Below are 27,459 nucleotides of genomic sequence, written 5' to 3'. Positions count from 1 at the left end.
TTGAATCTATAATCAATCTAAGCAATCAAGATATCTTACAAATTCCATTTCATTCACAATAAGTACGAAGTGTTCGTGGGCGCGCATGCTGACTTTCGTGTGGGTGTGTACATCCACGCGTACGCACACGCACGCACAAGTTCACGCACACGCACACACACACACACACACACGCACACGAACACGCACACGCACACACCAACGCACACGCACACGCACACACACGCATACACACCTACACACACCCACACACACCCCTACACACACACACACACACACGCCCACACACACCCACACACACTGGGTTCTGTGGGGTTTAGTGTGAGCGACAACTCTAGACGGACGCGATAGTAGCGTGACAAGAGAGAAGCGGACACGGAAAATGTGCTGTACTTGTGGAGGACAGGCGCCAAAGGCCGCATGTGACGATCTCTCTACCGAAGTGCCGGGCCGCGGTGGGCTGTATTTCTGTTTGTATGTATGTGCGCGCTGCTCAGCTGGAGTAGCTAAGACCGCCGCGCGAGGGGTCGTACCGAGCTGAGTGTCTGTATCTCTGAGTGCCAGTGTACTGTGTACCGAAGTACTGCGTACCCTTGGTACTGTGTACCGCTGCCTGCGGTACTCAATGCTCGGTGCGGCCACTGACAGTGTCCACAGCGGGCCCGTACCGCGTTGGGTTTTTGCTGATCACGTTGGATTAAGACCACGGCGCTGTATATTGTGAGCTGTGTCCGCTGAATGGTATATAATAAACTGATGCTGAAAAAAAAATAAAAAAAAAAAAAATAAAGGGACCCTCCCACCTTAACATTAGATTTGAGTTGAGATAGCCAAAATGGGGTCCCTGGCTCACAATTACCGGTTTCGGCACTCACAACATCGAGAAATGCCTTAAATCGGAAATATTGAATTTCAAAATTGCAGCATTTTGATTCAGAGGGGCTAATGCATAGGAATACCCCTCTGAATGTGTGACGTCAGCGCAGATATCTAACGATTTTTAAATGTTTGACTAAAACGTTTTGTAGCACGCGGTGGTATATGCTGCTTTGCGCGCAACAAATGCCGCACTTTCAAATAAAGTCGCTAGGAACAGCGGAGATCCCAAAAAGTAAACAAAGGTAAAAGTCTAATATCTTGAAAACCGGTGAATATTTTTCGATGAAATTTGGTAGATATTCGTTTTTGCTCTTGCTGAACCGAGCGACATCACTTTCATGCCAATTCATTAACTTTTTTGAAGGTGGGAGGGTCCCTTTAATATCGCAAGAGCCACAGCTCAAACACTTTATGTTCATGTTGAATGCTTGCAAAGTTTGTGAGACAAAATCAGAGCACATAAAAAATCGAACCAACTGAACAATGGTTGGCGGTTTCCTGCCCTCTGGGTGTCTAAGAGACAAAACCTAAGATAAACGTTTTATGGTCTTTGTGTAACAGGTCAAATGCCAGTAAACGTTCGATTGCACAAGTCATATCCAGGTAGATATCGTTTTTTGCCCAGCACGCCGTCTTCCCCGCACTCTTGCAAACGGTTGCATGTCAATTCCACCAGTGACATTTCAAGCAGGTCAAACCAGTGACAACTACTCAACCAGTGACATTTCAATCAGTGACAACTGAACCAGTGACATCTGAACCAGTGACAACTCAACCAGTAACAACTCAGCCAGTGACAACTCAACCAGCGACATTTCAACCAGTGACAACCAGTGACAACCAGTGACAACTCAACCAGTGTGCTAAATGCATTGGCTCTATTGTCACAAACCACGTTGGTTAAGTTGTCACTGGTTGAGTTGACTGTATACCCTTGTGACATGTGCATTTTTCATTGTTATTAAATATGTCTTCACTACTCCGGCAGGTGTTTTTGCCTTCCGTGGAGGAAATGCGCCCCGACGAGGAGCGACCTGGACTATAATGCAAGACAACGCCCCTATCCACACAGCGAGGGCAGTCAAGCAGTGGTTCGAAGACCACGCAAACTCAGTAAGTGGCATCATAAACCTATAATGGCTGCTAACTCTGAAGGCTGCCCCACACTGGACCTCGCATGCGGGTTGCGAGTTTTTGGGTTTTCGGGTTTCTTCAAAATCAAATAATACAATCTGTAGCTGAGCGGCCCACACTACTATCTAACAAGCGAGTCTGCATGTTTTTAGCTTCCGAGCTACCTTGCATCGCATTCCAAAAGTTGATTTTGAGTCAACTTTCGATTTTCCTCGCTGCGAGGTCTGCAAGCTCTACGAGGTTTGCGGGTTTTTCGTTGCAGTCGAATTTTGGTTCGTTCATGCTGGTATTGCGACTATATGTAGTTTTCTGAAGGTGTACCGGCTCCACAGCATTCATGAAGTGACCATGAGGGTACGGTCTAATTACTCTATGAGTTAGTATTATGCCCGCAAACTCAAAACCCGCATGCGAGGTCCAGTGTGGGGCGGCCTAAAGTTGTGGTATGGTTTAGCTAGGTGACCGGTGACCTGATGGCATTATTTAAAAAAATCTTGAGATGCTGTTAATTTATTTATCTGTTTATTCATTTTCACCCCAACCGCAATGCATCCCAATTAGAGGAGGCGAGGCCTACGGCTATGTGCGGGAGGCCGCTTTGCCCCTGGTCGCATCGTCCCCGCCTGTTATAAACTTATTGAGATAGCTTAAACAATTAACTTACTTAAAAAGTTATTTAAAACGTTAAGAACTTAAGATGCCTTACAAAATTGCTCAGTAATGATCAAACACTTTCCAACAGGTGTTATTCGTTGCACCAGCTTCATAGTCATGACCGATGTGTCAACCTATATCACGTTACAGTGAGTAACAAACATGGTTTTGTTCGCAGGTTCTTGCCATCCCCTGGCCCTCAATGAGCCCAGACCTGAACCCTATCGAAAATGTGTGGTCTCTAATGGTTCATGAGCTGGAGGAGGAGCTGCGCCAGCCGGCCCGGCAGCTCAACCAGGACGGGCTCTGGGCCGCCGTCTTGGTGAAATGGGAGGAGCTCCGCCGCCGCCCCGGCTACTTCCGGAGCCTGGTGGCCTCGATGAGGCAGCGGCTGGAGCAGTGCTCCGAGGCAGCGGGCGGCCACACCTCCTACTAAACCGTTCTGTTTGTATGTCATCTTATGTTAAAGAACAGTGTTTTGTTTATAAATTTTACTTATGTTACCTACATGTGATTAGTGTGCAAGATGTATATTAGTACAAATGTGACTCAGTGACAAGAGGCTGATGCCTGATTTTTTTCGTGATGTGATATTCAGGGGGCTTGAAACGTCTCAACTATTAGTGCGAGTTAGGAGTGCTATGATCAGCAGCACTTGTATATAGCATCGCTGGATTATGTGCAATGAGAATAGACTTGATTACTCAACCTTTTATCCGACAAACCCCAGGACTTCACTTGAAGATATAGTTGACACTCCTGGCATGTCTTGTTTTATTATTTGAAAAACTGTTAAGCTTCGTTTTTAGACGTAGCTGCTACTAGCATACAGTCATTCCTCTATTGCAGTCATTTCCTCTAAAAATGAATTAGTCAACTCTAATTCATTGACAGCGAGAGTTTTATCAGCACCCAGGGCTTCGACAAATTTTGAATGACTCCGACTACTAATAAAACTGTTCACTCTGACCGACTACGGTTCCGGCTTCGACATCTTTTGCATTGAGGATTCCTAAAACGGTTGTGCAAAAGATGAAAAGGAAGATTGGTGCACTATGTGATATTTACTTTAATTGTCGCCCGTGGAAAGGGCCGCACCCTCCTGAGGTTTTTCACGAATAGCGACAAAAGGCGGCACGTAGTGCCGCCAGCTTTCCGGCTACCTTATGGACCATCCTTTGCGCAGTTTTTGGCGAAAAAATGACCGGGTCAGGTCAGGTAACAGAGCTATGACGTCACAAAGGTAACAAGGTCAGGCCGATTTTGCACGAAATCGTAGTTTTTCGTGCTTTTAACGATGATATCGGTTACACTTTGGCATTGTTTGGGTCAAAAGTGACTGACATGGCACTGACACACCCTCCATTGACCTATGTAGGGTCAAGGTCAGGTCAGGTCTAGTTCAGGTCAGTGACTTCTGGTGACCTCTTGAAGTTTGACTTCCCGGCGGTAATTTTTGGCCCTGAATTCGAATCTGACGGCCAAATAAAGCTCGGGCACTTGGTTTATTGAGCGTCTCAGGGTCGAGGAGAAGTCGCCGACAGGTTAGATCACATTTCCGACCCCAACTGTCAGACGGCATTTTCGACCACCCGGGGCGCGAACGCGACCCCGCCGGCTTCCGGGCGCTCTGCCCCGGAAGTTATCGCGTAAAATGTGACAAACTATACACCAAAATGCACCAAATTCATCCAGAAATACAATGGTGAAAATTCCATGACGATATCTGCCATAACGGCGACGCTACAGGCGCGCAAAGTTAAAAATGCCGATTTTCCCGAACTTTGATCTTTAACCTGCCAAACCTAGGTCAAATATTGACCTATGGTCAAAAGTAATATGCGCAATCGCGAGCTCTCGTCGAGAGCAATACGCTGTTTTTCCGCTAGGCTCTACGACGACGCGTTTCGAAACGGCAGAATGGGTCGTACCCCCCCCCCCCCCTCCACTGGAAAGGATGGTGAAATGCCGTCCACGGGCGAGGGTTAAATTTTTAAATTGCAAAGTTCTTAAGCGCCGATTCGGGCAACTTTCATAACGGTAATACCGAGGGGCACGCATTCGTGACGCATGCCCAATAAATGTGAATTGTTATGTCACATTGACGTTATGTTACCATATAGTTTGGAGAAACAAAAAGTCTAGTTCAGCCAGAATGCCGGTGGCCATAGGGAAGTTGTGGCATTTTCGCTTATAGTTCGGCTCAGACTTACGGTGAGATTTGTGCTTCCGGTACTTATTTGATAGGGACGGATTTTCTTATTAACCCGCGCCCCGCTGGGGGGGGGGGGGCAGAATCTGCCCCCCTCCCGTTTTTCGCCAATAACTTCTAAACGCGTTACGCCAGCGACGTCAAACTTTCAGTACCTTATCATACATCAATTTGACACGTCCCCTGAAAATTTGAGCAAAATCCGTCGGATAATTTTTGAGAAATTGACGTTTTAGTGACGTCATGTTCGCCATTTTCGCCTCAAAAACGGCAAAATTTCAAACGCCGCTAACATCTTCATTTTTAAAGGAATCAAGACGTAACAAAAAAAAGGTTATACGTGATTCTACTTTGTTTATCAAATGGCTATCTCGGTTTTTTGAAAATTTTGGATTTTGGCCAAAATTTTTCCAAAAAACTGACTTTTTTGGGAAAATATTTATAAAATCCAAAATTTTGAGTTTATCGAAAAAACGGAATATATGTCAAAGAAGTGGTCTATGTGCACCTACATACAAATTTTTAGAAGAATCGGTTCAAAAATGTGGGAGTTATTCAAAATTTTATGACGTCACGACACACAAAAATTTTGAAAAATGATTTTTTTGGAAGTTCTAGACCTCATACGGAAACAAAAATAGCACCATTCGATTCGCCGTGAAAAACTGCATCGAATAGACACCTTTTTAGGCCTTAGCAACCAACTTCAAAATTTGACCTCACTTGACCTGACCTTGACCTGACCTCGACCTGAAATTCATCCAGAGGTGGTCCATATCACTTATTGAGTGTGCCTATTGAATTCCATGAGTAAAATGACCCATAAAACATGTGTCGCACATGCCCTTTTCTATATTTTGTTTTTGGTGACCTGACCTGACCTGACCTGACCTTGACCTTGAACTTTGAATGACATTGTGTGCAATGAATATTGTCTTGGTAGTCTAAGAACACGTTTTGGGCAATCAGTCTCAGTCCATTCTTCGGCAACTACGGTGCAAGGCCGATACTGTAGAAACTTGTATTTTGTACCCTTGACCTGACCTTGACCTGACCTCTGACCTACTTAAGCAAAAAAATTTGGGCTCTTAAGATCCGCCTTGTTGAGAGCTTTCGATTGCCGTTTTCCCCGTCTTTCTACGACCATCGGTTCGGAAGTTAGACAGGGGGGGCAGAATCTGCCCCCCCCCCCCCCAGCAGGGCGCGTATGGCTGAATAGCCCAGCGGGGCGCGGGTTAAGGTGAGATGAGCATTTTTGAGAAACATGGCAAACTTCCATTTATAGTAATATAGAAAAGTGTGCTCATGGTCTGGAAGAGCAAGGTTAAGAGCAAGGAGCAAGGCCAAAAACATCAGGAGTTTTTCTATAAAACGTTGCGGTGAGAGCAAAGAGGGCGAGGAATTTAAGAACGATCCGAAACTACGTAACGGCACACCTTAAAATACAGAAGCCTCTTTAATCGCATTCCTACAGAAAGGGGTCTTTCCCCGGCTGGTCGGCCATATTACAGTTATACACCGTTTCACCATGTCTGTGGCCTGCCTGTGTAGGGGAACAGCTATCTGCTACACCGCCCGGGCCCGCTCCCCGCAAACAGCCACCGTGATCAGTGGACTTCAAGCAAACCCAAAACTTTGCTGGAGAAATAATCCCAATATACACAGTACACACTGCCGCACTAACTCCGCGCGGGCTGTGACTGCATGAATCACTCCCCTTCCCCGGCCTCCCTCCCCCATTCGGGGAGAGGGAGGCCGGGGCGGCTGCCTTCCGTTCGGCGGCTGACCCAAGTTCACCAGACAGCAGCCGCCTGGATGGGATACTGTTCCGCAGCGCACTATCGGTACACTCTCTGATACACCAGACCTGTCCCGCTTCGGTCCCGGTATGAGCGCGGATTCTGCGCTCAATAGTACATACTTGTGGTATACGAGTATCACTGAACGTAATCACTAGCCCTAGCGTAACAAACCAGAGTTCAGTAAAGATATGACACAACTCGTTCCCATTACCATCACCTTACAACACATTCACAGGGCATGAGCCCGATGTCGTGGGATTCTGACTGGCTTCACCGCGCATCGTCAACCAACGAGACCTTCAGGACGATGCGCTTCAGTTGGACAGCTTTACTGAATGACGGACACAAATCATAGAGCTAATAACTCCAGCTCGCCGCAACGAATACATAACGACAAATGTGTGTAAGTACGCTTTTATATAGATACGATGACACAAGCCTTACTAGGGACCTTTCTGTAAATAGCGTCATGTAAATCGCTATGTGTAGGTTATGTTTTGTAATTATTAATTACTCTTTGATGAATATAAGACTAGATATGAAGATAAACCGGCAGTCACCAGTTGAACTCTGCGACTTTCCCAGAAATGCCTATGAAGAGACTCGAGCACGCATTTAGCCAAATGACAGTGGCAATGAGCCGAACTGCAAGCAAATGCAGCAAGTCAGCTGGTGTTTAAAGACGAATCCATTCTGGGCACGCTAATCCGCCCGTAATTGCACAGTCGATAAAATCCAGATCCACACAAATGTTCATTCCGCATGAAAAGGTCGACTAAAAGGAAGTTTCAAGCTGTTTAATTTACCTCGTCACTGACACGAATAAACACGTCATTAAACGTTAATTTCGATCACGACTTCGTTGGATTCAGCATGCAGAGTGCATTTGCCATGCCCCATACTTACCATCAACACAAAGTCATTACCGTACATTTGGAAGTTAGGGTCCCAAACAAACTCCATTAGACCCATAGCAACACCACTCAGCGAGGACCACAACATTAAAAAAACGACCGATGGGCAAGCCAATTCAATGCCAACTCCGCACCGCAGTGGCTAAAACAAATCCAACAGCGCAGACCGTTCATATAACAATGCTACATCGCCTCTAGCAGCCCAACCAAGTTTGTGTAGCGCTCTGCCTCCACGGCTACCCGCGAGTCAATCCCATACAAAATGACAAACGCAAACACGGGGTAAATCTGCAGAAAGCGACAATCGGGATTCGTCGCTGCTAAAATAATTACGAGCTCATCTTCATATCGCGATGAAAAGACTATGGTTTTGGTCTTATCAATGAACCTAGTCAATGGATATAATCGGGTAATAGGGGTATGTCAGTGCAGTGGGTATAGGACGAGGTGGGTCGGAGGGTAGGGCACGGGCCAGCGGTGCCGGGCGGGGTTCCCGGGGATAGCCTTGGTTCCCTGACAGAGTCGCCGTCAGTGAAATTCGCTGGGCAATCAATCAGCCGCGGCTGTTGGGTGGGCGGGCCAAAACAGGAGGTGGGTTTGAGTTAAGTTGAGTCATGGTAATAAGCAGTGACCATACAAGACAGACCCAAGTAAGGAAGTGTACCCGCAAGGACAAACTCATTTTACATACACTATACACACAATATGACCTATTTGTTAGAACGAACGCCTTTCAGCAGGCAATAAATAAGGAAAACATGCAACCTCTAAGCTATGATAGGTGCAGCATAATTCTTATGACCTATGATTGACGGATCAATTGCATCGAAACATACATGAGCCCATACGTCTACCTATGTTGTAACCATTGACACTCTGCTACTGTTCTTTTTGGGGTCATGGTTTCACCGACACAAAAATAAACCGTTCCTGTCATTTTTGGTAAAACCACTTCTGAACAACTTTGATCAGTGCGTTGAACAAGCGACGCAATTTCTAAGGTATAAGGTACTTATTTGTGAGTATGTAGTTATACCTGAGGTAGCGTGTGAATAATTACAGCCAGTTGGACACTTGGTTGGAGAAGGGTCGGTCAAAACAAGGTAAAGCAACACACATTAAAGTCAGATCGAAAGCAGTATCTTAAAACCGACAAATTGCCTAACAACCAAACACGGCCAGCTTCGTATAATTCCGAGCGGACCACCAAACATAGGCAGCCAGCGCGGGAAGTCAATACTCGGCTGAAGCCGCAGGAAAACACCAGTTGGGGCCCAGCTACAGAGACTACATTTAATCAATTACACAGTTCAGAGCGATGCTATTCAATTCCAGTTCACTTTTCCGCCGCGTGGCTTAACTCAATCCCGTCTTTCTGCATTCATTGACTGTCTGAGAACAAAAATACCTCTCATTCGGCGAGATGAAACCAGCGCGCGGCGCCGATGGATAAAAGAAGGCTTCATTTACATTCTGAGCCCGCGAGGCTGGGGCGAGAAATGATTCCCACTAATCCTGCCGAGAACCGCTGCTATATGAGTTCCCTGAGGGACGGGGAACTGCAACTCAGCTGATGGAACACATAGACCACGGGCGGCTAAGGCGGTAGAAGTGAGAAGTTGATGTCACCGATTTCAGAGACCTAAGCTTTTTTCGCATCGTGATTGTTTTTTTAGGATCTTAAAAAGAGCGCTTATCACAATTCAAGCTTTTGTAAGATTCATCTTCTTAGCCCCACTCCCCCAACACCCAACACCCAACACACATTGCACATTGCACACATATCACTAGCCAATTTCCCGAAAATGTAAGGTACTATTCCCAGTCAGACTGACCTGCAGGTTCCAGTCGAAGCCGCCCACCGAAGTTCCCGAGGCCTTCTGGTAGTGGTACTCCAGCGTCGTGTCATCGATGACGTCAATTACAGGACACACCACTGTTGTACGGTTTTTGGCAATCTCGTCCAGCAGCGGCTCCAGCCAGCCTGGCAATGATGGAAAGGTCGATATGTTAGCTAATAGATAGAGAGATCTAAACACCACGTCCGCTATACCTACTCAATTTGTACGACGGCTAATGTCATGCATGTGACATCCGTTTAGGAGCCAGTTCTGGTATGGTTACAGGAATGCATAGGATTAAGGAAATGAAATTTCTTCGCTCGCAATCCGAATAAGAACAACATGATTGCATTGCATTGAACTTAGTCAGGTAACAATTGGCCGTTGCATCATGGACGGTGTTGAATGAAGTTCGTCTTTATCCGCATATATCAACGTCATCCAAACACGGCCTTTGAACTGCATCTGAGACACTGAACCGAGTGAACGTCTTCCTCTCTGTCGCGGCGTCATTTCACTCCCACGAGCACATTTTACGGCCCCAACACGCCCCAGCATCAGCCGCCACTGCATAAATCATCCCCGGAAGGCCAGAGACACTTCCCCGCCGCGTAACGGACGGGCTTGATCACCCAACAACGTCAAACAAAAGTCATGTGTCGAATAACATTGTGTCATTCAAGCGCGAGATCGCCGAAGCTCTTAGGATAAGTGGGACGATCTGCGCGGGTGCATGGTGGATTACTTGAATAATCAGCCATGACCAGTGCCAGTAGGTAGAAGCCGAGTGGATGGCCGGACAATAAAATACCGCAGTTGGTGTTGCAGATAACCCTAACTCGGTGCCCTTCCTGTTGGTTCTACAGGCTTAGTGCTGCTAAAATATCTACAGTCACATAGCTGACGCTAGATGTCACTACGGTGAGCGCCTGAAGCTATGCTGTACCGCAATCTCCGAACCTATGTTATACCGCTGCCGCTAGATGTCTCTGCAGTATGCGCCTGAAGGTATACTGTACCGCATAACATATGGGAGCGATGCAAATAAAAATTACTGGACAAGAAAGTATTTTTATTTACGGGCCTTCACCTACAATATGACACGTTCAGACACACATGTAGGTTTTACAGTTGTCCGTCCTCCAAAAGAAACACAACACCTGTAACAAGCCAACTGTCTCCCCCCGAGCGGAAATCCGTGCAGACCTGTCACATCAGCACAAATCAATACCAAAACGTCTGCATACTCGTATCATCCTCGATCGCCACCTCCCCATCATCCCACCCCACCAAGCATGAGACGTGTGACGTCTCTTCGGCGCATCAAACGGCACACATGTGCTGCCGAAACCACCCAACTCGCCGCAGATAGGTTATACCTTTTCCATCAAACAGGCGTCAAGTCGCCACCCGGCGACGTCCCGGAATTCCAATCGCGACACTATTCACCGCTCTTCACGCTTCATTTATCCCCGCTCTTCAAGGGGCGAGACGAAAAAATATGACAGCGAGCATTGTGTGTCACAGGGAATGAGAGTTCGAGCGCGAACTATAGGGAGTGTGTGTAAAATGAAATTATGAATGGAGATCATTAAGGAAATGAGAGTTAAATTTAGCGAGATGAAATGAAGACAGCCATTGATACGAGGCTAAGACCAAAGCTCAAAGGAACAGAAAGGAGAGGCAGTCCGCTGCCGCGGGTTCGCCGTTTTATTCCACCGGGAGCGGCGCGGTGGCGGAGACAGATGTGACGCAGTTCACCCGCCACATCCATTTCCGGCGCAGTGTGCCACCGCGGCCGCCACCTAATGCTTTCAAAACAAACGTTTAGAAGTTGGACGGCGTAAAAACAATAAAGTTTGACGTTTGATAAAGCAGCGACCGGTGCTCCTGTGGATAGCGGGGAACACTGCCGATTGAAAACGGATTTTCCGCGAGGAGAAGATAGCGGAAATTATAGGAAGTCGTGCCGAAACTTTCAGAAGTCATCATCAAAGAGCTGACAGTAGTTCGGGATGGAAGATCAATTGCTGGACAGATGGGGAGCCAATGAATGATAAATACACATCTTCGGGACAAACAAAGCCTAAGAGATATGGTTGTGGTGGTGATGCAGAAGTTCACGAATGAATACAGCTAAAAATGTTATTTAATTATTGACTTTCATAGCGAATGTCCAACCATCTACCATCTAATGACCAACTGTTTGCAAACATGAAACGTGGGAGGAAAACATCATTTTCCGCCAGGAATTACGAAGTCTTTCAGGTTTCCACTCTAAATTATAATGTATATCTAAATGCTGCCACAAGAAATATACCACTGCCACAACCAAACTTAATACTTTTACCTAAACACCTTTAGCCCACTAGCCCACTTTAGCCCACTATACTGGCCCACAATAGTCCTCTTGAGCACAAACCACCCACAGAAAAGCTTAAAAGCAGCCCTAAACTACCTCACACCCCGACTAGCCCCGGCACTGATCCTTCATTATATCCAACACCTCATTAGCATTCAGTGCGGCGTCGCGTCGGTCGGCGGGTGTCGCCGAGACCGACGGGGGACAATGCGGGGTCTTTAGCTCGAACGACGCGCCTCAGTGGGGGCTCGGTGGGGCCAGGTACAGCGCCGTTCATTGAGGATAACACACGCGACGGGAGGCCAACCCAGGCCGTAACGAGGCTAAACGGTGTCGACAGACAGTGGAGGGGGGGGGGGGGGGGACGCGGGAAGAAAAACGTACGTCTAACGAAAATGCATGGGTGATTGCTGGTTATAGACTGAAAAAGTCAGCTGATGCCAATTCTTGCATAGCATCTTTCAGTGCTAAAATATCAAACCCACGGTATTCGTAAAACACAGTACGCACCATCTATCCTGATGCTCCATTTTTACATACCTTCCGTGCACTCGCAGTGACTGTCCAGGTAGGTCAGCACATCCGCCGTGGCGTGACGGGCTCCCAGCAGACGGGCCCGGATGAGACCCTCCCTCTTCTGGGCGCGCACCACCTTCACCTTGGGGTACTGGGCCATGTAGTCCTCCAGCGGCTTCCCAATGTGCTCTGGAAGAGAGAGGAGCGGCGGTCAGAGCGACAGACAATGGTTAGTGTTGACTTGGCTACGGAATTGCATACCTCAACGTGTGTAAAAAAAGCTATATAGGTAAGGTAAGAAAGGCAATGGAAGTTTATCATTTTGTTTTGCCACACACAAACAGGAAGATACAAGTAAATTTCACGACAACGCGATCCGTCTGAAAGAAATATACACATAATCATTGTTAGCGAGCAAATAGGCATTTTTGATATCTTCGCAAAGACGGCCGGCGCTCGGAGCGCGGCGGTCGGTCCGCCGCGCCACGCCGCTCACATATGTGTCATCTGGCCCCTGTCCTGGTTCTCATGCCCACGTGTTGTGCGTACCACGAGGGCTGAGACGGGACGGGGGCCTGACAGTCTTCGACGGGACTCCACCGGTGCGCGACGGCCCGGTGCACGACGTGGCCGACGTGGCCTTACGTACGACGCGGCCACGGGGCCCTACGAGAACGATTCAGTGAACCGCATTTGTGACCGCCGTATTTTGTGCATTTTAACCGTTTCCGTTTCAATCAAGAATAGACTTTTACTTATATGAACAATAACTTTATGGTCCTCCGGGTGACGAAAGAGAACGAGTGAACGATCACGAGCACGCACGAACATTTCCGTATTGAACGGGTGAACTGTATAGTCGGTCAAATATGTATCTTTCCCGGCCGCCAAGTGGCGCTACGGTCTGGATTCGATAGTTGGCTGAGCCCACACCCCAGCTGCCCTGGCGGCTCTGGCGGCCCTGTGACGTCACGCGCGGGGGGCGGAGCTACACAGCGGCCGGCTGGAGAGTGACCGCAGACCAGCACTGGACGGCCTCGCCGCCGGGTGCTCCGGCGGGTCTGGCCGGGAGAGGCGAGCAAGCGGATGCGTTAGGAATCTAACGAATGTGAGGGCAGCGCGATGGTCTAATGATGGCTGTGCTTTCATGCGCCGTGTAAATTGTAGACTGAGTGCTATGAGCTATCAAAGGATTATCTGGTGTTTCAACAGGGGTCGCTGACCTAAAAATTAAGATGGTTGCTCTTGATACGATTGAATGCTTGGTGATATGATGATTAGCGCAAGAGAAATATTTAATCGAATTTAGAATTATGACCGGTTATTTTTTGATAAAGCAAAAACTTTTTTCTTTTTTTTGGCATTAACGGGAAAGCGTTAAGCCATATCTACTGAAAATCTTAACCTGCGCCGGGCCGGGGGGGGGGGGCGATTTGCGCCCCCCCCCCCAGGTTTTTCGCAGATAGCCGAAAAACGGCGGCGTGCAGCGCCACCAAATTTTGCATACCTGTTTTTCCATCTATTGCGCATACTGTGTGCGAATTTTGACCTTATATGACTTAAGGTCAGGTCAACAGGTCGGTTTGAGTGACCTAACGTCACAAAAAGTTTGAACTTGCACCAAAGCTACAACTGTTGACCGATCGATATGAAACTTTCAGGAGTTAGTAAGGGTGACAATATCCACAAAATGTATGTCTCGGATTTTTTTTATCTATGACCTGAGGTCAGGTCAATCTCACAACCTCCCCATTATAAGTCAATGGGATAAATTTCAACTTCATCTGAATGCCACCCGATCCACACAATATATTCAGGATCATGGTGTTGCAGGTCCCTGGTGGTCATTCTACCGAAAGATGTCACCGATGACCTTTGGAAGGTGTCGCTAGGTCATCCGAGGTCACCTGAGGTCACCAGCGGGGGTTTTCTGCAATAACTTTTGAGTGAATAGAAATAGAGACTCCGTTCGACGTTTATCATGTTTGTCTGATCAATGCGGATCGAATGATATGCAACATGACCTATTTCAGTCAGGTCATGACCTTGACCTTAGGTCAAATTTTCAACTTGACCTTTCGAGGTCACATGATATAGCTTTCGATGCGCTTTGACAAGCTAAGAACGATGACGTTCGAATCGATCCTTTATCTTTGTCTGGATCAAAAGCTATTTAAGAAAAAGTATCAGAAGTAAAAACGTTTTTTATCGCTCTTTCGAACGCCGCCTACCGCTTGTCTCTACGACGCTCAGGAGTCGAGTTAGACGGGGGGGGGGGGCGTAAAACCGCCCCCTCCTAAAACAACCTCCTAAACCAACCCTCCTAAAGATTTCTGCAACCGTTCTACCCTCATCACTCAACTGAATAATTCTCCCCTTTTCAAAAACGGTGCAGTGATACGGCATCTCAAACCTAGAGCGACTACACTCAAGTTCAAGCTAACGGTCTCCACTCTCCAATTCAGATACCTATCGAAACCTTTCCGCGACCCGGTGCTGTGGCTCAATCAGTGGGCCAGCTGACCGCAGACCATACCCGCAGGGCATGAACCTTTGACCATATTAGGTCAACACGCCGTGGCCCCAGCCCGCTCGCCAGGTCCGCGCTCATTGGCCGACGCGGCAACCGCACAACCTGTCCCCTCCCCTCCGTAGTACTCGCAGCGGCCGGCGGATTCAGCCAAGTTACCGACCTGCCCAGCGTGGGGAGGGCCGGCCGGGAAAGATACATATTTGACCGACTATACGACTCTCGCGAACATTCTGGCCCTCCGGGCCGGATATCAGTGAACTAGTGTGATGGATTTACAGTGACGACGCGGTGTTGTGAGCTGTGAGTACAATGTCTGACAAACGGTCACGACACGACAGTGATGCAAAATCGCATCAAGGTCGCCGGAGCTCATATCACACGAGGAGTGAGGCGAGCTTCAGTACGGCGTCCTCTGGCCTCAGTGAAGCCCGCCGCCGAGCTGCGCTAAGCAAGCTCCAGGCGGAACAGGTCCAGCGCGCCGCCGCCGCCAAGGCTGAGCTGGCCCGGCGTCAGGCGGAGGCGCAGGCGGAGCAAGCCCGACAACAGGCAGAGCAGTCCCGGCGGCAGGCGGAGCAGGCGGAGGCGCAGGCAGCGCTGCAAGCTCAGGCGGCGATGGATGAAGCTGAATACCGTCAGCTGGAGCTGGAGCTGCTGGAGCAGGAGGAGCGGGGTTCGCAGCACCCTCGTTCTTCCGCTGCACCATCCGTCGCCAGACCACCGGTGGTTGCAACTGAGCCACCGGCACCGGTGGACGTGTCTCGACAGACGGACGAGTCAGTCACGCGCACCCGACAGTGGCTGGCTCAATCTCAGCTGCATGTGCCGCCAGTGGATACGGCTCCTGTCGGCACCCTGCCTCCACCTGCGGTGCGGCTGCAGCACCCGTCCCGTGACGACACCAGAGCGGTCCCACATCTGCCGCGCATCACGCTGGAGAAGTTCGGCGGCTCTGCCATCGAGTGGCCGCGGTGGATAGCCCTCTTCAAGGCGCTAGTGCACGACCGCGCCGACCTCACCGACGTAGAACGGCTGACCTATCTGCAGACTCACCTGACGGGGCCGGCGAGAGAGTCTGTGCGGGGCATGCTCTGCGACGCCAGTCTATACAGCACCGCCCTGTGTGAGCTGGAGCGAGAGTTTGGTGACCCGTCCCGTGTGATACACGCCACGATGAAAAGACTGCTCACAGCGCGGCCGGTGAAAGATGGCGACCTGTCAGCGCTGACAGAGCTGTCTCGTGAGCTCCACACCGCGGTGAGCGTCCTACAGTGTCTGCACTACGAGCACGACCTCGCTGCCGCCACGAACGTCACCACTGTGACTGGGAAGCTACCAGCCTCCCTCGCCTGGAGGTGGGGCGAGCACATGGTGGAAAATGGCATCACTCGTCCGACGCTCGTCGATCTCGACGAATGGCTACGCCGCCATGTGTCAGCTGGTCGGTTGGCCTTGAACGTGACCACCAAGCAGCTGCCGAAGGTCGAGGCTAACGACGCTGAGTGCCGCCCGAGACGCGTGTTTACCACCACGTCGGCGCGGCCCACGCCGGCGGCTGTAAAGCGGGAGAGGACAGCTGCCATAAAGTCATCTGCAGCGGACGGGAACAGCGACTGGTGTGCCATGTGTCAGCAAACACACGAGCTCCAGCAATGTGACGAATTTCTCGCGCTGACTGTGAGTGAGAAGGCAGAGTTCGTCGGCAGAAACGGACTGTGCTTTAACTGCCTGGGTCGCGATCACATCAGCGCCACGTGTCCCAGTGATGCACGATGTGACGCGGAGCACTGCGGCAGGCGTCATCACACGCTGTTACACAATGGAGGACGAGTGTTTCCGCTGCGCGATTCCGATGATGGTACGCCGTCATCTGCCAAACATGTCGGCACCGCATCGGCCGAGCCTCGCAGTGATATTCTCCTGCAGGTGGTGCCCATCACCGTAAATGGGCCGGCAGGTAGCCGCACCACGAACGCACTCTTCGACCTGGGCAGTCAGGTCACACTGATCACCGACGACCTGTGTGACCGGCTCGGCATCTCGGGGCCCACCGACAAATTGGTGCTGAGTACGCTGAGTGGGACCCAAACGACGACGTCACGACGCGTATCCTTCGCCGTCGAGGCTGTGGGCGGCGACGGCAGGGCACACCGTATACGAAACGCCCAAACGACGCCGACGTTAAACGTGTCAGCCAAGGTCATGGACTGCACAGTAGCAAAGGAGAAATGGCCGCACCTTGCCGACCTGGATCTCCCCAGCGCCACCCACGGCCCAGTGGAGGTGCTCCTGGGAACCGACGTCATCGAACTTATTGTGCCGCGGGAAGTGATCGAGGGACTGACGGGAACGCTGTGCGCCGTAAGGACGCTGTTGGGATGGACGGTGACCGGGCGGGCGTCGGAACGCTCGGTGCCCGATGGTGAACACGTTGTCAATCACGTTCGTGTCAGTGATAAAACGAGTGCAGTCGCTGACCTTCACACCCAGGAATCATCAGAGACGACCCAGTGGTGTCACGCAGCCGAGCCGCCGGGCCCGGCCGACATCTTCAGCAGAGGCGGCCCGGGGACGGACCTCGCCCCCGGCGGACCGTGGATACGAGGTCCAGCTGCGCGGTCCGGCCCGGCCGCCCTCTCCGACGACGAGACGAGGGTGACAGCGTGCGTCACCGAGCGAGCGGAGCCGGTCGTAAACGGCAGTGACTTCTCGTCCTGCCTCATGGACTCCGGCGGCCTGCTCAGAGTCGGTGGCCGTCGCTGGAAGCGGAAGAACACGCAGCCGCAGGATCGCTCTTGGCGACGCCGGCGGCGAGAGTGTCTCCCCGCGCACGCCGACCGCACACTGCATGTCGATCATGGACACGACCGAGGTCAAGGTTGGCGAACTAGTGCGACTGACCGACGTAAACGTACCGTGTGGACACCGGCCGATGGGACGAGCGGAGTGTATGACCCCGGTGTAGGCGGTCGTATCCGCGCCGTGGATGCGACGACTGCCACTGGTCGTTACAGGCGGCCAGTCTCTCGTCTCTGCCGTCTCGAGTGCGACGGCGACGAACAGTAAACGGACTCGGAGAGATAATGTGCGGCACGGGGGACGGCTAAAGTGAGTCGTCTACGACCGCACTGTGCCGCCGGCGAGCAGTGTGGAGATCGGAGCGTTTATTAGTGTTTCCTGCGCCCACCATTCGCGGTGCTAACGTGTGTGTGTGTGCGTGAGAGAGTGAGCCGCTCATTCTGTCCGCTGCGAATGGTCATTTGTGTTGAGTGTTCACTGTTCAGCCATTAGCTATCAGCTGTGAGCCGTGTGACAGTTCTTGGACGCGCTAGTAGTTTACGACCTTAGCAGTGTTATGTTAGTTTATGATACGCACCGTGTTAGTGCTATTGTACGTCCGCGTTTGTTTGCTTCGCCGCTTCGGTAACGTAATGTGTGTCGTGTTGTATTTTGTGTGATGGGTGTTTGTTGTGTGTCGGCCATGTGACGGCAATGTCACTGCCGCCGATGCCTCTCGGCCCAGCGTGTGTAGTTTACGACATGCGTCAGTGTGTGACGGCACCCGGCTGCCGAGAATGCGCCGTCACCAGTTTTATGACTGGGTGATTGTTGGCGGGGATAATGCCTGCCTCAGTCAGACATTGTGTAGTGCGTAATGTGCATTGTCTGTGAGTGTATGTATATCGCGCATGTTGAACGGATCGTTACGAGTGTGCGCGTGCGTACGGGACGCTTGAACGATTGCTCGCTAGTTGTTGGATTTTCCGCGGATGATCGCGAAAAACCGGGCCGGCTATGTTAGCGAGCAAATAGGCATTTTTGATATCTTCGCAAAGACGGCCGGCGCTCGGAGCGCGGCGGTCGGTCCGCCGCGCCACGCCGCTCACATATGTGTCATCTGGCCCCTGTCCTGGTTCTCATGCCCACGTGTTGTGCGTACCACGAGGGCTGAGACGGGACGGGGGCCTGACAGTCTTCGACGGGACTCCACCGGTGCGCGACGGCCCGGTGCACGACGTGGCCGACGTGGCCTTACGTACGACGCGGCCACGGGGCCCTACGAGAACGATTCAGTGAACCGCATTTGTGACCGCCGTATTTTGTGCATTTTAACCGTTTCCGTTTCAATCAAGAATAGACTTTTACTTATATGAACAATAACTTTATGGTCCTCCGGGTGACGAAAGAGAACGAGTGAACGATCACGAGCACGCACGAACATTTCCGTATTGAACGGGTGAACTGTACGACTCTCGCGAACAATCATCATACACAGACAGCGTCAATACAGCCCAATACACGGTATGGTCACAAACAGAAGCGGTAACACAGCAACCATCGCCACACCACATCATCATTCGTCACCTTTCCCCGCGACCGGGCAGCATAGGTCAATCGACTGTAGACCGCCCCAGTACCGTTTTCCAGTCTGTCTGCAGTGATGACGTGATCATTGCCGATGCCGGCCGACCGCCAGTCACCACTGTTTACATTGAGAGACGTGCCGAGACGTACGAGCCAAGCGTAAATGACTGAACGACGCATTAGGGGGGATAGGAAGGTGGAGGGACTGGGGTTAGGGAGGCCGCAGCACCGCACTGGTATTGAAGATCACTGCCCCATGGCTCAAATATTCAGGGAGGTTTTATCGTTAATATTTGATACACAAATTATATCTTTGAACAACCAACCACGTGGCAAGTTAAATATCCAACATCAACAAAACGCGTTTTCGTCCTTCATGAAAGAACGTCGTAAGACAATATCTGGTCTAGCTGTGCCGAGTCACTGCAGGTAAATCGGAAGGCCCTGGGTTCGACGTCTCAATAACATGAAAGCAGCATTGTCAACAGCAGTAATGTAATGCTAAAAAGAAGTCACTGTAGACGATGACACGCTAGTAGCCATTGCATGATTGCGATCACAAAGGAAGCCGACATCACGAAATGAAACTGTCATTGCCGTGAATATTGACGGCTATGTGCAAGTTTAGCATTTAAAAGTCATAAACCCTACACCCATTCCCAGTGGTTGACTCGTGTCCTCACGTCTATTGGAAATCGTGACTTAACCCGCGCCCCGTAGGGGGGGCCGAAACGGCCCCCCCTGTCCTTTTCGGTCGATATCTCCTAAACGGCTGGAGATATCGCCACCAAACTTTCAGGACCCCTCCGGGCATCAATTTTGCACATTGTGACCAAAAATTTTTCCAGAGGCTATGATAGGTTGGCCACAAATGACGTCAGAGTGACGTCATGTTCTGTCATTTTCGACCGAAAAAAGACCTTCGCGAGAAGACCTGTCAGGACTACAGCTTTGAAGATACAGAAAAATGATCAAGACATAAAAGGTGTAGAATTGACAGGGCTACAAAACTGCTATCTCGGATTTTTGAAATTTTTGAGTTTTGACCCCCAAAAATCAAAAAAGCATTTTTTTGGATATATTCGCCAAAAAATCCAAAAAGTTTTTTGAGTTTCAAAAAAACCGGAATATATGTGATAGTGCCTACCGTCTTCTACCAACATACCAAATTTCAGATCGATACCTCGTTTTTTGGCCAAGTTATAGCGAAAAAACTGTTCAAAAATGATGACGTCAAATTTTCAAACTCAATTTTTGGCAATTCTAGAACTCGTAGAGCAAAACGAAGACCACCATTAGACTCCCCGTGACGAGCTGCATCGAATCGATACCCATTTTATGCAAAAATATCAACTTTGAAATTTGACCTAATTTGACCTGACCTTGACCTGACCTTCACAAAAACGTGACCTAGGCTGGCCCCAAAGGCTGCCTAACCCACATAATCGCATTTGTCATGTAAAATGGACCATAAAACATGTATCACACGACACATTCATATTGTGACCCCCGGTGACCTGACCTCGCTGTGACCTGACCTGGTATCAGTGACCTCAGATAGCAAAGTATGTGTTTGTCGAACAATGTACCATCGATGGTTTTCAATAAATTACCAATTTACTCGCTTTCACAGCACATTTCTTGAATTGCCTGTGAACGGTGAAAATCTGACCTTTGACCTGACCTGTGACGTCATCGGTTTGACCTAGGTCAATGAAATTTGGTCACAAGGTAGTTCCCGGGTGGGGCTATCGAACGCCGTTTGAATTTTGAAAATCGGCCGGTAACTTTCCGAGATCTTAGGGGGGGGCCGATACGGCCCCCACCCCCTACGGGTGGTAGGGTCCGCCGGTAGCCCTACGGGGCGCGGGTTAATAACAATGCAGGAAGAGTCATCTGTCTGAAAAATAGTGTAGACAATGGATGCCACCAAACTTGCAAATGGAGGCTCACGTCAGGCTGCAGAGCTAGCTGCCTATCGCACGAACACGTTCCGACGCCTTCGGATTACATTCGTCCGGTTCCATAATCAAAGTGTGTTTCAAAAATTCAGACGATAGCCCAGGAAATATGCGTAGCTAAGTATGCATGCTCAATGCTCACTGGTACTGTCTTAGAATGAAAACATATTGTCCGTCACACAAGCTTTTTCCTAGAACAAACCAAATAATTGATCATGCCCACACCACTCACACCAATTTCATTTCACTCCACCTTTAAATTGTTAATGACCGCTACCGGAACTGAATGCCCATGCGGTGCGACCATTGGCTGACGCTCAGTGCATGCCCCTCCCCGACACACCCTCGTTTCTAAACAGTACCCCTCCCCTTGTACCGCACCCAGGCCCACCCAAGCCTCCCCCACCCCATACCAGCCAGGATCACCACGACAACTACCACGTGGCAGCATTATTAAGCAGGTGGTGATTTGGTGACCGGCGCCCCTCCAGTCAGTCATTATATTATCTGAGGGGCGGTTCACGTTATTTCTGTCGGTGACAGCTGCACTGGGATGGGTGATTCAATTCCGACGACCAACATTGACCCGACCTCCGGGCCATCCAGACCCCATATACGGCCCTTAGGGTGATCATTAATAGATGAACACCTGGTTGGCCGAATGCTTTACGACGCAGCATTAGGTTCCACTGAAAAGGAGACAATAGTCGTGTTTACATAGGGTTCCCTTAATCTTCCCCTATTTCTCCCCTATTTTCAGATCCAATTTTAGGCATCATAGCGCTCGCGTGTAACGTTGCTATGGACGCTATTGTTGTTAGAAGCATACTAAGTATCGTTTATGCTGTAAACAATATAAATTGGGCTTATTTAATACTCGAAATTCAACAATTCATATTTTGAAGTAATTTTATCCTGCCCTTCAATTCCCTCTTTAAGCGACAAATAGGGGAGGATTTGGTAGCGTAGCACCTTTCCAAAAGCTGCTACGCTACCATATCCAGTGGTTCTCAAACTATCACATCACAAAAGCGGCGTGCTGATTGGCCGGCAGTTCCGAATCGTCCGACTGGTGGTCCCCGACTCGACAAGCGCACGTGCGCCGACTGAGGATTTTTAAGTAGCATTAACGCATAAACGGCACAAAGTCAAGGCGGAAATTCGACAGGTGCGGTGTTCTGATATTGCCGTGGATGTGATTATACCTACTTGAATAATAGCTCAGCCGTTTAAAGTATGTTAAATGCCAGATAGTTTTCTGATTTTTCTTGCTTTGAGCTTTCATGTGCTATCACTTTTACCTCAGTGTCTAGTCTGGAAGCTATTTGGGAGAGCCCTAAAGGTAAGTAACAATTGCAAACTGCTTCTAGAATGACTTAGTTGCGCCATATTTGTAGTGAAGCGAGGTAAAGGAGACAGAGGATTCCTTTATAAGGGACATTTAAGAGACAAATAGGGGAAGATTAAGGGAACCCTATGTAAACACGGTTATTGTTGTGGCTGTGTGGACTGACGCTGTACTGAGAGTGATGACACTAATCCCGTCAGTTGATCCGCCGGTAACGTTCAACAATCCGTAATGAACATGAATAATGAATTATCTAACGCTGCGGCTGGAGCTTTGATCCAGGGATGCCGACCGTCCACAGAATAGCTTAGCTTTGATGACTAACTGGAGCATCAACTGTATGCATTAGACCCACGCGATCCTGATAACGGACAATTAAACACGGTAAGCCGCTCATCGATTCAGTCTGAGCCCGAATAGCTGGCGCGATTTCTGGTTCAAATCTGCATTTTCCAACGTTTTAGTTTCACTGAACGGCGTGTCAAACGATTTCGGGACGGAATAAATCACCGAGACAAAGTCGAGTTTATTCAACCACGTATTTCGGTGCATTTAATTTACCCAGCGACTTGCCTCCACTTTGTTGGGTCACTGCATCGCCAGGTTTTGTCTGTTTCCGGGCCAACGGCATGCGAACTTGCATATACGGCAGGATAACATGCGAGGCTATTCCATTGCATATTTAGGTCTTCCTGCATAGTTCCACTCAATTATATCCATCTTCCATGATTATTTCCTAGATGAGTGTCGTGCTCCAACCTTTTGCACCTGGATATACGCAGTTATGTCAACAACTCAATTAGTCGTGTTTACATAGGGTTCCCTTAATCTTCCCCTATTTCTCCCCTATTTTCAGATCCAATTTTAGGCATCATAGCGCTCGCGTGTAACGTTGCTATGGACGCTATTGTTGTTAGAAGCATACTAAGTATCGTTTATGCTGTAAACAATATAAATTGGGCTTATTTAATACTCGAAATTCAACAATTCATATTTTGAAGTAATTTTATCCTGCCCTTCAATTCCCTCTTTAAGCGACAAATAGGGGAGGATTTGGTAGCGTAGCACCTTTCCAAAAGCTGCTACGCTACCATATCCAGTGGTTCTCAAACTATCACATCACAAAAGCGGCGTGCTGATTGGCCGGCAGTTCCGAATCGTCCGACTGGTGGTCCCCGACTCGACAAGCGCACGTGCGCCGACTGAGGATTTTTAAAGGGACCCTCCCACCTTCAAAAAAGTTAATGAATTGGCATAAAAGTGATGTAGCGTGAATCACAAAGAGCGAAAATGAACATCTACCAAATTTTACCGGAAAATATTCAACCGTTTTCGAGATATAAGACTTTTATTTTTGTTTACTTTTTGGGAACTCCGCTGTTTCTATGACGTCACATAAAGGTTTTCTTTACGTCGGCATTTGGAAGCAATAATTTGGTATCAAATTGCGACAAATATTGCGCGAATGATGCGTTTATCTTATCAAGGTCAATATATGATGGCCAACAAAGGATTCGAGGACAATTCTTCTTATGGCATTTTTTCGTATCGCAATTCTTCGTCTGCAACTCTTCGTCAGGGCATTTATTCGTATCGCATTACTTTGTCTCGCATCAGGGTATATGAAAATCGGCTCGCATTTCTTCTTCAACGCAAATATATGCAAGAGTAAGCATTGATGGACAAATAAATGCACCGACGAAGATTAGTAGACGAAGAAATGCGGACGAAGAAATGTCATGCGAGGATTCGTTCGGGTACCATGACATTTATGTGATTTCAAAGTCAAGGTTCACAGCTGATCTGCTAAATCAAGCCAAGAATCCAAACTATCAAAAAACTATAAATATTTGTTTGTCTGTCACAGAGGTCTCAAGCAATATAAGGTTGACATATGTTGAATCAAAAATCTACTGCCACAACTCACATCTCCTGCCTTAGTTTATCATTGTTGTTTTAACTTGCTTTCAAGAGAAACAGAAGCCAGTATCTGATATCACTTCAGATGATTGTTTCAAGATCTGAGTTCAAATGGAATTAAAAGCAAGATCAAGATGAAACAGGGATTATTGCTGTTAAAGTAGTTTGGCCATGGTACAACAGGCACATAAATCATTAGCCAAATCAAATACTGGTTGGTTTGTCAAGATGTTTGTTGTCTGTCGTCTGTCGAGCTGCTATGAACACTGAACGCTCTCACTCTTACTTTAAAGAGAGTAGTTTAAGTTGAATGGTAGTGAGCTGTAATTAGACAAAGCAGCTATTCAGTGCTCACATCAAGCCAGGCTAGGAAATGGCATCAACTGTGGTGGGAGGAAGCAGGTTCGGCAGGCCTATGTTGTAAACTTCTGTTGTGTCTTGTGTTTGATCAACTGATGTTTTCTGCTCTGTTTTGTGCAGTGATAGTAGCAGGTAACTGCATGCTTGTCAAATTATGTGAATAAACGAATTCATAACATTGCATTTTTCTCTCCATGCAAGGAACAAGTAAGATGTTGTAGAAAATGTAATAGAGGGCTGCATTGCTGATTTCATGCACTTTATCAGAGCTTTATTTAGAATTGCTTTCCTGAAAGCTACACACAGGCCACAGCACTGAAATTCACAATGTCATAGCTTTTGGCAGAAAAAAAGAAAAGACTTGCCTAGGTAAAATTGGCTGAAAGTATGGCAGAGCAGGTCTTGAAGCGTATGCCCATCCGTGTGCTTGCCGAAGCCGAACTGACTGCAACACATTAACTCTGACCCACCATGGTGGCTGGCATATCCTGAACTTTCACCACTCTAAACAAGACAACTTTCAGCCCTCAGCATTGTATTAAAACACTGTACATGGCAGTTGACACTCAAAATTTGTTTCAGTGCCATCCACGGACAACATCAGTCGCCATTCACCAGGCCAGTAAAAACAGAAAAGATAATAGCTTCAAACCCATGTAGTCAGAGTTACTAGGTCTGCACCTCAAAACAAAATCCAGGTGACATTCACCACGCCAGTAAAAAAAAACAGGTAGGTACTTGGGTAACGTAACAGCTTCAAATCTGGTAACATGTTGGTCGGACTTAACACTACCACATGTACATGGAATAATATGATACCAAACAATAGTGCAACCATTCTGGACAACAAAAGTGTATGATAAAATTAATTTAGAATACTTTGGCAGCATGATTTACGAGCACAGGCAGGTGTTACCTACCAGCCTTCTCAATGCTCGTAAAACCAACATTGTAGTTTTGATTTTACCTTACATGATAACACACTTGGCTGCAATGGCACATTTAATTTAACACTGTGAAAAGACCAGTTATAACCACTTCACAAGCACAATTGCACCTCATGCCGACATCCTTTTCCAAGGACAGTCAGCAGCGTCTTTCGTCAAAACTGGAAGATCAATCCCCTTTCAACTGTTAACATCAAAAATATTTCTTCATGGTGTGATCTGCTATGGAAACCTTGCGGGAAAAGAATTAATGTCAATTGTCAGCTCTTCAAATTTCTTTGGACTTAAACTTGCAGTACCATATCCAGTTTGCTTTGATATTTTGTTTTTCATTCCATGTTGAAGTTGAACACCAAGCTCCAGATATAGCAGGCAGCTTGATCATCTTCGGCCTTGGTATAATATCAGTCCAAGTTCCAGTGGTGGGTATCTTCTAATATTCAAATTACAATGAAAAGCAATAGGCTTTCTCAGCGCCGACGACGGATTTCACGTTGATATAAAAGTGAGCTCAAGGTCAGCAAAACTCGGGTTCAAGGAATGGCGGGCGTTGAAATGACTGCTGACGTCATCAACAAACCGCTAATGGTTAAGAGATAGGGACTAAGCTGGTCCCACCCTGCAAGTAAAGGGAAGAAATTTCTTGAACACCATAAAGCTGCGGGGGTTGCGACCAGGATAAATGGTGGTTTCTGAGCCTGGCCGCAAACTTGGCTATCTCAACTCAAAACTAATGTTAAGGTGGGATGGTCCCTTTAAGTAGCATTAACGCATAAACGGCACAAAGTCAAGGCGGAAATTCGACAGGTGCGGTGTTCTGATATTGCCGTGGATGTGATTATACCTACTTGAATAATAGCTCAGCCGTTTAAAGTATGTTAAATGCCAGATAGTTTTCTGATTTTTCTTGCTTTGAGCTTTCATGTGCTATCACTTTTACCTCAGTGTCTAGTCTGGAAGCTATTTGGGAGAGCCCTAAAGGTAAGTAACAATTGCAAACTGCTTCTAGAATGACTTAGTTGCGCCATATTTGTAGTGAAGCGAGGTAAAGGAGACAGAGGATTCCTTTATAAGGGACATTTAAGAGACAAATAGGGGAAGATTAAGGGAACCCTATGTAAACACGGTTAATAATGCCAAGCGCCGACAGAAATAGCGCGCCCGGAAAACACTATTTGGTCAAAACCCAACAGGTGTCCGTGTTTCAGAACTTTCCTTTACAAATCGTCCCCCAGCGTTGGAAAAGCACAGGTCTTTGGTACCGAAAACCAATAAATATTTGTTCTGATATGTCGTTTCTGGCGATGGAAATAAGCTGTATTCATATTTGCATTTTATATGAGCTTCTCATCAAACCCACCAAACAAACTTCATGTTCACTCATTTCAAAATGAGACCTATGGATTAAAAGCTGGTGGAGCAGACTTTGACCAAGGATGCAAAAACCGAAGTCCAGCGTCCACAGCTCATGGCCGGTCGACCTATACGGTCACAGCCATCGTCTCCGAAGGCTATTGTCAGCACGGGACCTATTGCCCGGCCGACACAATGGACGGATTACGAACAGTGTGCAGAGTCGGCACGGTCGGACCGCTGAGCCAGCCACCCCCCCCCCCCTCCTACAGAGCAGGGGGCTCAGGACCCAGGGGGAGATACAGATACAATCAGATCTGGAGATATGTGTCCAGGAATAATGCTGAGGAGTGGTGGGAGC

General features: G+C 48.4%; 1 protein-coding gene across 4 annotated transcripts in view; it reads right to left on the bottom strand.

Moving 5' to 3' along the window:
* The window catches only part of LOC122370670 (putative polypeptide N-acetylgalactosaminyltransferase 9), a 129,469-nt gene that overhangs the window by 16,410 nt on the left and 85,600 nt on the right, over nt 1–27,459 (bottom strand). For all 4 annotated transcript variants that reach the window (XM_043346476.1, XM_043346477.1, XM_043346479.1 and 1 more), the window contains exons 4-5: nt 12,339–12,503; nt 9,431–9,579 (exon numbers count right to left, since the gene is read on the bottom strand). In XM_043346476.1, coding sequence (XP_043202411.1) covers nt 9,431–9,579; nt 12,339–12,503 — 314 coding nt within the window. The remainder of the gene's footprint in view (nt 1–9,430; nt 9,580–12,338; nt 12,504–27,459) is intronic.

This window comes from Amphibalanus amphitrite, unplaced genomic scaffold, assembly GCF_019059575.1.
Source record: "Amphibalanus amphitrite isolate SeventyFive unplaced genomic scaffold, NRLGWU_Aamphi_draft 001158F_arrow, whole genome shotgun sequence".
NCBI lineage: Eukaryota > Metazoa > Arthropoda > Thecostraca > Balanomorpha > Balanidae > Amphibalanus > Amphibalanus amphitrite.
This window is presented reverse-complemented; position numbering and strand designations above follow the sequence as displayed.